This window comes from Microchirus variegatus, assembly GCF_963457635.1.
Source record: "Microchirus variegatus genome assembly, chromosome: 1".
Taxonomy (NCBI): domain Eukaryota; kingdom Metazoa; phylum Chordata; class Actinopteri; order Pleuronectiformes; family Soleidae; genus Microchirus; species Microchirus variegatus.
This window is the reverse complement of record NC_139802.1, coordinates 18875421-18887945: the sequence shown is the minus strand read 5'-3', so window position 1 is coordinate 18887945 and position 12525 is coordinate 18875421. Positions and strand designations below refer to the sequence as shown.

Sequence of the window (12525 nt, the reverse complement as noted above, 5' to 3'; positions counted from 1 at the left end):
GCGCTGTCATCTCTTTGTCTGGACGTAAACACAGCGTGGGAACCGACTGGTGCTGACTGACACAGATGCAGGCTGACAGAAAGACAGACTCTGGGTGACTTCACTCGCTGTGTTTAAACTACTGTGGCCGTTGAACCCTTGTGAAGAGCCGAGGCTTCATTACAGAGAAGAGACAGACCACCTACATCATTTTGAATAGATAGTGGAGTATGATTCATAGCCCACCTTGTCCTCCCAGAAGCCAATCATGTGCTTTATAACGAGAACCAGGAAATATTTCTACCCATCATTAGTGTTGCTGCAGTTGAGACTAATGGAAAGACTCCTTCAAACAAGCATGGAGGAGAAGGGATATCAAACTTCTCGACAGGTTATGTAAATCTTTTTGTTTAAGTGCTGCGGTGGGAGAAGCTGAAGCCAGAGTTGAGGGCGTCGCGTCTCTGTATTGAGCCGTAAAAGAGCATAACAGGAGATTTTTTTGGACCTTATTACCTTATTTTGGGGGCAAAGTCACTTATCTTTTGCAACGATTTTATAAGATTTGACTGATGATTCCATGTATGCGGTGTTTAAGTTCCAGTGCTCATGAAAAGTTATGGCTCTCCACCCATTCATTTAGACAGGAGCACGCAGCTGTGCGGAGATGAGGTTTCAGCTCGGGCTCCCTTTGTCATTCTTTACACAACCATATGTGTCATGTTATTTGACAGAGTCGCCTGAGAAGCTTAGAAATAAGGAGTGTACTTTACATGTTTCAAACTCATCACACATAGACACAGCACTACAAATGTGGTGCAAAGATGCCATATTTTTGGCACGCACACAACACATGTTTTTTCAGCATTAATCCAGCTCATCCATTCTACTTAACCTAAATCGGTTTGCATCACAACACCTTTGCATTTTATCGGCTCCCAACTTATATGAAGGAGCAAAGACAAAAGCTACATATCATTAAATCAGTACACCCATCTTATCCAGGATCTGGTCGTAGTTCTAGCAGGGGGCCCCAGACTTCCTTTCCCCTGGCCACATTGTCCAACTCTGACTGGGGAATCCCCAGGCCAGCGAGGAGATGTAATCTCACCACCTGATCCGTGGTCTGCCCCTAGGTCTCCTCCCAGTTGGACATGCCAGGAACACCTCCCTAGGGAGGCGCTCCCTGGTGGCATCCTTACCAGATGCCTGAACCACCTCAACTGGCTCCTTTCCACACAAATGAGCAGCATCTCTACTCCGAATTTCAGCCACCCTTGTGACTGCACTCAGTCACAAAAAAAGGGTTACAAAAGTGTTCTTCTACAAGGGCTGAGGTTCTATCTGGAACCATTTGCTTCTGAAAAACCCTTTTCCAAAGAAAACCCATTTCGGATGTTTTTCTTAATGAGTAGTATCGACTAAATGCAAACAACTTTTCCTGGCTAAAATAATATCCCTAAATTCCATCTCCAGAGTCGTACCAGAAGAGAGTGTCATTCTACCTGGTAGAGCTCAATGCGCTGCTCAGACACTCGAGCCACAGGGTTCTGAAGACGGAAAATCCTGAGCTCAGCCTTCACCAGGTTTGATGCGTTCTTCTCCATGGATGAGACATCAAATGTCAGCCGCCTGAAGTATGGGTTGAAGTGTGTAGGAGAGATGACGTCTATAAAAAAAACAAAACAGAAACAGTGGGTCAATGAGAGGTTCATATTACAAACACACAGATATGTGAGGAGGATGAAGGTGCATTTTGACAGTGAAGCTTAGTGTGGTCAATCACTATTTCACAGACTTTTTTGTTTTTGATCTGACACTCTTAGACATTTGAAGCACCACATTTCATTACCCCAAATGACACTTTGATACATTGAACCAAATACAATACAAGATTTTGATGAGTGTTTAAAATCTTTTATTCCTGGTATCTCCAACATTTTTTATGTGTAACCCCGGATTTCCACTGGACGCAGAACGGCCGCGGAACGGCAGCGGCGCGGTTCTGCTTCGTCCTCTGCCCGGCGGCAATCCCCACCGGGGGCGTTACGGCAGCGGCGCGGAGCCTTGGGAGCCGGCGGTATTCACGGAAGATCGCGCGTTAATCTTGAACGGACGCGAGTTCGCGAGATCCAGCGATAGACTGTGTGTATAAGGTAAACAACAACAACACAGCTTCTTCTGTTCAGCAGCGGCAACAGAAAAAATAGAACCGATTCCTATCGATAGCGCTGCGGCGCTGTCAGCCGCTTCTGGGCTGCTGCTGAGACGCGCCGCAGCGCGGCCGGTGGGAATGCTCTCATTGATTAGAATGGAAGCGATTTGCAACGGCGACCGCGCCGCTGCCGTTCCGCGGCCGTTCCGCGGCCGTTCCGCGTCCAGTGGAAATCCAGGGTAAGTGTGCTATTTGTGTAACCGGGCCAGGCTGCGTCCAGGAAACGTGGAGCTGCGTGCTGCAGGAACAGCAGCAGCTGTCAAAATCCCAATTTAAATACTTTTACGCAGTCCTAGTGAATGTTAAGGTTTTAAACTTCCAACAGTTTTCTTGGGGTTCTCAGCCATAGCCCAAATGTATGCAGCTGTCTCACTTGACTAACTCTATGTTATGCAGTTAGAATTACTTGATTCTTCAGCTTCTTTTCCCTGTATAACAAAGAAATCACAACAAAATAAGAATTTTGGTTTGTGGACAAAACAAGAATTTGAGAATATCATAATTTCCTGATCAACCATTTACAGACCGAAAAAGTACTCGATTAGCTGAGAAAAATAAGCAGCCATATTTGTATTTAAAAAGTATGCCACACAGCTTTAGAGATAGTCTTGCTGCAGATAGATGAGTGACAGGATTTGTGGTTGGTGATGGAGATTATTGATGCCAGGACATTAGAGGACCTGCACCCTATAGTGTGTGTGTGAGAGAGAGAAAGTGGAAGTTGGTGAAGTAGTATATCATAGTTTTTATCCAACAATAAGCATTTAAAGAGTGTTTAAAGCAACAAAGTAGTCTGCAGTGATTAATAAAATAATAATGGCTAGTTTTACGTTGCCCAAAGCAAGGTCTCTCCCCCTCCATACTAAACCCAATGTAACCCCTGGGTGTAATGATGGCTACTTGTATTGCAGTTTCGTCATATTATGGGACTCACAAGCGACAGAATAAACACTGTGATTACTTTAAGCAGTACAGGTATTTTTTTGTAGTTTTCATTCAAATTGCCGCTGTATGGTTGTGTCTCGTACCCGCAGTGTGTAGCTCAAGCTTTCCGTTAAACGCAATCTTCAAACCTAGTGACGTCACTATGACATCATCGGGGTTACTTATTCAGAGCCCCAAGAGACATTTCACAGCTGTTTTCACAGGACGCTACGAGGCCAATAAACACAGCTTGGTTTGTAAAAACTTGCCGAGTGCCCCTTTAAAAATGTAACGCGTTGAAAAAACAGATCAGTGTCAGCAGACACTCTCCCTTGATACATCAGCAGCCATGCACACAGTAGCAACAGCCCCCCCCCCCCATGGAGTACTTAGAAGCATGTGTGTGGAAGTGTTTGACAGACGCTTATACAGGAGCAGGGTGACACGCGCAGCCATATGTGTTGCAATGTCCACGACAGATGCTGCAGAACACACACACACACACATACGTATGGTGTAACGCTGGAAACCATGTGTGCAGTAGAGGAGTGTTTGACAGTGTCGCCCAGCACTGAGGACGGAGACATGGAGGTAACGTGAGGCAAAAGCTGGGGGATAAGCAATAAAGTGAGGTTTGTTTGTAGACAGAGTACACAAAGCAGAGCTGGGGCCAGCTGACAAACACACACACAGGTTTGCACAGCTATTCTTAGGACACTGCAATGACTTCCTTTATTTGGACAGCCCAAACAAATCCTCATACCTAACCTTAACCATTACCACTTAAAGCCTCACCTCAATATTAGCATGACCACCATGATTAGCCATAAACTTAACCACTTCTTAAAGCTCCCATAGAGTGGTCCTATCGCACATAATATGTGAGTTATGGAGGTCTACTTACATACATTAACTTGTTTTTATGGTCAAAAACCTCCTAGTTGCTGTAAACGAGCCTCACTGATGCTATGTTAGCTGCACTTTTTCAGACTGAAATCTCACCCCCAGAAGACAGAACTGTGTTGTGATTGGCCAGCAAACGAGAGCTTTCTCAACTGTCTTGTGATTGGCCAGGTACCAGGTAGGAAGTGACGTAATTAGCATGTCAGCGCTCAGAAGCTCCCCCCTCTGGAACGGTGGATGCACTGCTACTCATTATCAAAACATTGTTTTAACAATGTTTAAAAATAGCTTTGTCGCGACTCCCCGCCGCAGTCCCTTTTCCGACCTTTGACCCGGAGTCGGACACAGAGTGAACGCAAGTGAAACACCTCCACAACGGATGTTCTTCTTCTTCTGCAGTTCAATGTACGCCATTGGATGTGCCGGGACTAGTACCGGAGCAGGAGGCTCCGCTGTTCAGGAGACGGGATCCTTACATCACGAGTCCAGGCTTTTTCAGCCCGAGAATACAATAAAACCCAGCGTTCTCAGCAGTTGCTGAACTGTTTCCAAACTTTAGGGCTTCATAAACGAGGTAATGGTGAGGATACACACCAAAAAACAGTGTTAATTGGAACTTCTGGTCTATGGGAGCTTTAAGAATTGAGGCTCTGTCAAATTAGGACCAGGACAACAGGTCCTGTCAGTGTTTATGCTAGGAAAGGTCATTAAGAGATAACAAGTACACACACACACACAAACTTGTTTTTATACTAGTGAGGACCCTTACCCTAACCCTAACCTAAACCCAACCTGTCATAAAACCAGTCATAACCCTGACAAATGTCCTCACACAGTCAAAATGTTCCCACAAAGTTAGGTTTTTACACTTTTTTGGACCTCGCAAAGATATAAATAATAAGTACCCACATACACATACGCACGCACACACTCTGCACTTCTGTAGGAACATCTGTTAAACTACTCTTTGTTGCAGCATCTGATCATGATCAAGGTGACCTGCTGAAGGTTAAACTGAGAAGTAACTAAAGTGACTTTGAATGTGACTCGGTTGTTGATGCCGCTCAGGCTGATCTGAAGATTTCAGAAACTGTTGATCTACGTGGATTTTCATTTAGCTTTTATAGGCTGACCTCAAAAAAAGAGAGAAAATATCCAATATCCTCTTGGTGGAAATGCCTTGTTGACGCAAGTGGGTCAGAGTGGTCGGACTGGCTCGAGATGATAGAAAGACAACCATCTCTCAATGGACGACAAGCAGAACCTTGAAGCTGATGCTGTTACAGCAGCAGACCATATCAGACACTGTATTAGTTTAAAGAAAAACAACTTGAGTGTATATATAATGGATTTTTAAATCACACAACGTACTCCATAATTGTGTACCTTCACTTGTTCTTTACAAGATATGTCAAGAATACACGGGTGAAACACAACAGTAAAGCCACTTACGAGTCAATCTCCAGCACACAGCACAGCCATCACGAGCCAAGGAACCCTGCATCAGTGACTGCAGCTCAATGTGTTACTATGCACTCAGACAGAATGGCTCACAGAGCAGAACTGGAAAAAAGGAGTTTACATATTTAACACCGAGTTCAACTAGTTCACTGGGATCAGAATCGCGATGCTAAACTCAAGACTGCAAGAGCGTTCTTACGTGGATTAAGATCATCTGCCACAGAAGGGAAGAGGAACACACCTGACACACAGGTGCAAGACATTTGGGAGGGGAACAGCATGTGTTATTACCTATGGTTCAGAACTTTGTTTCTTATTATCTTAATCTTTTATTCTATTCTACTGCTACGTTCCTGATGCGGTGCTTCTACCTGCAGAGGGGGGCGAGAATGTCAACTGTAACACAAAGGCTAGAAAAGAGTAAAAGTGAGTCTTTTCACTGCATTATGGATGAAGAGACACGAAGAGACGTGTGGTTCAAATGGAGGTAAAAAGTGCACTGAATAGACATCATTGTCATCCCGCGCTGAGATCTGGTGACAGTGGAGGCCATAGAATATGATTCATTACATTCACATTCCCTGTCTATAATCTCTGCGATGTACTTGCTCCAGCGATGCTCCGACCACGTCAGTGGCAAATCTTGCATTTGCTTGATGAGAAACCGTTACATCCTACGTGGATTTGGAGTATGTGTGTAAGCGAGCGGGGGGCGGCGGAAAACACACTGCAGCAGCAGGTTCTGGTCGACAGAAGAATTTAGTGTGTGATTCAGCTGCTGGATGAATCAGTGGAGTTTGCAGCCAACTCCCGGGATTCTCACAGTGACCTGTGAAATACCTCTGCTGCCGCGTTGTCTCCTCATCGTCTCGCTTGCCATCAGCCAAAAGGATAGTTTGGACAAATATATTGGCTTTGACAAAAGAAAAAAAAATAAATGTGACTGTAAAATCACGTCTGCTGAGAAGGTCATCATCATCATCAGGACCTGGTCTGTACGTCAAAAGTTACTGAATCAGTAGAAACTGGATTTCTTCCTCAACTTGAAGATGTTTCACCTCTTATTCAAGAAGTGTCTTCAGTTACTCAAGTGGAGAGAGGATTGATGGATGAGAAATGAGACTATATTATCACAGTCCTTCTCATCCACTCATCTCCTCAAACTATGATGAAGAACTTTGACCTGAGGGAAACATTACACCTCTCAGTGTGCAGCCTGCTGGAAATGATCAGAAGAAGAAGTTCTTCAAGTCCAAGTGTTGCTCATTCAATGGCCCTTGGAAACCTAAGATCTGGATGAATGAGAATCTACACAGACTCCCGTTTTGTATAAATAAATTCAGAAACTTTACAAGGAAAACAGAGTATTTGCCGAACACCGCACACGTTGTTGGTTACAAAACCGCTCCACAACCTCCTAAAACCAACACTTATTGTTCAGAGGCAAGAAAAAACAGCAGCTGATTCCGAAAATATGTAGTTCAGATCTGGTGTTCTCGATGTGTGGGGTAGATATTAAATGTTTGCCTGAATGGTGCAAGAGCATTCAAAGAGCTTCACGCTGAGATTTATTTTGGGTTGCCAGGTCAATTTGCAGATTTTTTGGCTTTTTACTTTTTAGTTAAAAGCGGTATTTCTGTGGAATCAGCCTTTAAAACTTGAAGTACTTAGACAAAGTAGAATTATTAATTCTCACACAGTCACATCCTTTCTTAAAAAGTGAGCTCTATTTTCCATCAAAAACAGAGAAGCTCTTCTGTGGCCTAATATCTGCGTGAACCATAAAGAAGATATTGTTTACACCTGTGATCCCAAAAAGAGTCACAGGCCTTTTTAATTTTCCAATGTTGTATCTTATCTAGAACATTTTGTGTCAAGTCCACAGAACTAAAAAATCTGAGTCTAATATAAACAAGGTGCTTTCCTGTTGCAGGCTTGTATTGGTTTCAGTGATTTGTTTCAACATAAAAAAGTAGTGTACGTCATCATGCTTCACTGAATCCATATGTTCTTGCACAGAACACGGGGGGCAGCTGAGGCTAATGTGAATATTGCTCTTTTTGTTTGTTGTTTTGTCATAAACAAAGTAGAAGGACACTAAAATGTCAAGAGTTGAGAGGTCGGGGGATCAAACTTGTTATAATTCACCCTCGGGGGAGCAATATTTGTCTGATGAGAGATGGAATGAGTGGAAAGTACAGTTTAAAGTACTGAGGGATTGAGTGAAAACAGCAGAGACCTGATCAAATACGACAGACTTTCTTCTCCGTGTGCCTCCGTTTGATCTGACAAGCTCACGTCAACCTCCGCATGGTTGATGCTCATGCTCCTGATCTGTGGCCAACATAAAACAGCATGCAGTTTGAGCAGCTGAGGCAGATGAGCCAAGACTAACGATGCTCTTTCTCATTTCCTTCCCATTCGTCAGCAGAGAAATTCACACTTCCAGCTCCTGGAGGACCGGGACTGTTTACACAAACTGCTGCCGGGCCTCATGAATGAGTCTACTGTGCTTCAACAAAACACTGGATGCATTGAGCAGAGGTTCAGAGGAGGGCTACAGCCTCGCTGACACATGCTGTGCGTGGCAGACACACACACACACACACATCCATGATCTACTACTCCTGATGGACGTTCACAAAGAGCGCACAGTACTTGGTTTGGACTCGTATCTGCTGTCTTCGGTAGTGATAATTCTTTTTTATATTGTTTTGAAAATCATGATGAGAAGCCCAGAGAACATTAGAAATGAAGGGATGGCTTCAAACCACTTCTTTCTTTGTGTCTGATATTGAAACCAATATCACAGCCTCGAGTATCTACCTACACAGATTTTCATCCTTTAAACTAATAAGCTGCTAAAAACATATTTCTGCGATTTTTAAAAGAAAAATGATGCTCCATCTCTGTAACAAATATAATGCTCCAATAAAAAAGAAATAGCTCTTAACTTTTAATAATTAAAATACAGCTGCTGTTTTTGATGCATATTTGGACCGCACTTATTGATGCATTGTTGATATTTAGGATTTTTGGATTGTCTCCTATTCTATATTCTTCTTTTTCTGATATTCAATTCAGTGTTTTTGACCCACATCAGTCCAATATCATCGATATAGAATATTTTGCCGGCTCATCCCTTCACTCTTAGAAATAAAAGTGCAGAGTAGAACCATATAAGGTTCCACCTGGAACCCTTTTGGAGGGTTCCACCAAGAACCCTTTAAAAACCATTTATTCAGGAAAGGGGTTTTAAAGGGTTCTCTGGATCAAAATGGTTCTTACTGGAACCATTAGTTTTATCCAAGAACCCTTTCTTCGGCAAAGGGTTTTTCAGAAGCAAATGGTTCCAGATAGAACCTCAGCCCTTGTAGAAGAACCCTTTTGGAACCCTCATTTCAAGAGTATAGTCATGATTTACAAAAAAAATGGGTGGGATTTTCAGCACCAGAGACTGAAATAAAGTTCATTCATGGTCCTCGAGAGTAACCTGGCATGAAATATACTGACAATGGCATCGATCAAGGCTGAATTTTAAACATAATCTGCTTTCATTTTCCTGTAATTATCCAGTGTGGCTGTGGATAAGAATGCAAATGTGCGCAAAAAGTCACTTCTGGAACTTCTCCTGCCAGCTCCCTTATCAGATTTCCGGTCTCCTGACAGCCTAATAGCTATCAGCAGGACCTCGCAAACTCAGTAGGATTCAAGCAAACATTATGTCCAAACATGGCTCACAGGAAAGAGTTTAAACCTGTTGACTCAAGGCAGCGCCTGTTACCAAGATTTGTCTATACAGTGTCAACATAATGAGCCATACACATGCGCTGAACAGAGCACAATTCGAGACAGTGTTTCCTTGAAATGCGTTCAGCCGTGGCTAATGGCTCACATGGAAAACAACAGAAGTAAGTGGAGCTTTAAGCTTAATTCATTCACGATTCTCACTCTGTTTTGCCACCAATACGCTTCTCCACTCTCAGACAAATCCCCTCAAATCAACAGTGGATCGGCAGTGCCGCGGGTGTAAACGTTTTCAGACGTGATTAAAGAAACTCGCCAACTCCTCCCAGATGCATCACAGGCCGTGAGCTCAGATCTGAGTCTGCAAAAACCCAACCAACCAATCAGAGACCAGGATGAGGTGAAGGCAGTGGAAACCTGTACATGAATACAACGGTGATCCACCAGAGCAATGGCAGAGGTGACAGACAGAAAACATCCATCAGTGCATACAAATATCATGTTGTCAGTGACCTGAGTCACCATTCACTCATGTATAGGGTGATCTGCAAGACTTTTAATCACAAACTAGCAAATGTGGAGTATGAACTGCATAACAGAGGTAAATAATCAGCATCATTCAATTATTATTTGATAAATCTGGTGGCTATTTATGTGCATTTTGTTCTTAGAAACTTGTAAAAGCCTACGCTTGATAAAGTCACTAAAACATAATTACTTCATACAGTATTATTTTCTATTTCAAATATCATGTTTTGCACTGCAGTGCAGACACAACATGCAGACTGGGGACATCATTTTGTGTTTAAGTTATGAATTACAGCAAAAGTTATTTAATGGAGGAGAAAAAAAAAAAAAATTTGCCAAACAAAACTGATTTCCAAAGGTTCAGCTATTACAAAAACAGCATTATTAAACCTTTACTGCACCTCAAGCCCGGACTTTAGCATTCAACATAAACTCTACTCTAAACTCACGTTTTTATTTGTATAGTGCAGAAGCGTATTGCATTACAAACGTCTCTGTTTTTCTGAATTAATCACATCATTTTTCCTGATTCTCTTTTTTGTTCCTGGCTCTGAATTTACGAAATCTTTATTTTTTTTGCGACCTCAAAACATCTGACGAGAAGCTCTCAGGACGCACATGTGCTTACGTAGCAGCCTGTATTCATTTCGAGTGCATCATCATCCCCTGTCCATGAAGCATGCCACATTTATTGGAGAAACACTGCAGCGCTCAGCAGATCCGAGCGTTCTTTCCGTCTAAACAACTGTGTCTAAAAGTCCTGAGCTACCTGCGTCAAGTCGACAAATAATATCAATACCATCAATATTACTTCAAGACAGGAGAATGTCTCAAACCCAAAGCCAAGTAAAACTGGATTCAAATACATAAATGGAAGCTTCTCAGCTAACGTATGATTCAAACTTGATCTCTCTTTTCATAAAATAAGTGAATGCAATATGCTTCTGCAGATTGATAAACCTTAAAACTATTGTAGATTAGATATTATTGTACAGAAACCTAACAGGAAAACAATGAGCAAGCACTTGGCAACAGTGGAGAGAAAAAAAACTCCTTTAAAAAGCAAGAAATCTCTGACAGAACTCCTTCTTCCTCTTCCTCTATTTTTGCTTCTCCACAACATACACGAGTATGAGGGAACAGATAACTTCTTACATGCCGTGCAAGCAAAATGGGCTGCCACTTGAAATCCACATTATAGATCTGCAGGGGAAATTCCAAGCATTGGCTGAGGGTGTGGAGCGTCATCAGAATCATCAGAGTCGGCCCACATTACTGCTGATACGCCCAAAAACTGACGTGAAGATGATCCGCCACAACTGGCACCAATCTGGTGTGTTTATGTGTGGGTCGTTTCATCACGTCAACGGGACTAAGACGGTAGTAAGACCGGTGATGTCATCACACGCACAGTGACACTGATGCCGTCCCTCCCTCTGAGAGAGAAGCTGATGTCACATGAGAGCTGTCAAACAAAGCGGGGTCCTGTAATCAGTCACTTCATTACTCATCACTGCCATTACCTCACATACTATTGGCACACCACCGAAGCGTGCACTCTGTGGATTATAGACACGTTAAAGTAGTCGAGGGTTTATGAGCGAATGTCAGCTGTAGATTAGCTGTAAATAAAAACAACGTGTACAGCGACACATTTACAAGTGGCTGAGGCTTCATCGTGTCGTTAGATATCGTTAGATTTCATATATCGGCCTACATTTGTGTATCTTTTAAATCCAAGTTTAGATAGAGGTAGAACAATTAAGGCCACAGTATTCTCTTGCGCTCTACGTAGGTTACGGGGACCCCTCTACGTCGCCGGAGAGCCTGTCGGAGAACCTTTTTAAGTGTTTGTCACTCCGTCAAGGGACAACGGAGACGGCAAGGGCTGCGATTGGTCCTCAGGACAAGCCAAGATAACGCTGCTCTGTGCCGGCCACTGTGCACACCGAGCGTCCACAGAGGCGGAGCTGCCAAACTATAAATGCGTCATATCTCAATACACAAACCACTTTTTAGACTGGTTTAGACTCTAAATGGCTAATATTTATTTCAGGTGAGAAACGGCCACTGTTTCAATGTTATTCCGCTGAAACAACAACAAGAGTCTTTCTCTCTGGGACGCCATTGCTCACTGTAGTCAGTGTAGATCATTTTGCGATGTAAAGTGCCTTATAAATAAGTTATTATTATGTTCTCATTTGGAGGAAGGAACAGAAATTTTCTAAATATATAGGCCAAAAATTCAGCATCAATTATCAATTATGGAGCTAGAGATATCTGTCTGTCTGTCTAACTACCTAACTCTGGTTAGGATGTGGTAAAGATCATGACTTTTCCTCAGAAAATCAATGCCTCCACATCTGCATCAGTATGCAAAAAAAAACCCTCTCACATTTAGTCTCAAAAACCTCCAACCACTCCACGCCCGAGTGAAAATTTTGCCTCAAATACTTGCAAAGTACGTCACTTTAGAAATAATGCTGGTATGACACGTACGTAACATTTAGCCAAAAAGTAACATTCAAACATTTCCGACAGTACAAAATGGAACATTTCCAGGCAAAATAGTAACCAACGCTGGCCATATCTGTTTGAATTTGCCTTGAGGCTTGACTGGGAACCTTGTCACAGAAATGTAGTGTAACGTTACAATGTCGTGTGTCAGAGAAATTTTGCTCTCTTTATATCAGGACTCAAACTGAGAAAAATGACTCATACACCGACTGTAGGTTGACATCATGATAGAACAATCTGTCTGAAAAGCTCCA

The 12525-nt window shown here is 42.8% G+C and overlaps 1 protein-coding gene across 1 annotated transcript in view; it reads right to left on the bottom strand.

Moving 5' to 3' along the window:
* Window positions 1-12525, bottom strand: part of tgfb2 (transforming growth factor, beta 2) — a 34950-nt gene that overhangs the window by 4451 nt on the left and 17974 nt on the right. Inside the window, exon 2 of the mRNA XM_083891742.1 lies at window positions 1482-1645. Within this exon, the coding sequence (XP_083747868.1) occupies window positions 1482-1645 (164 nt within the window). The remainder of the gene's footprint in view (window positions 1-1481; window positions 1646-12525) is intronic.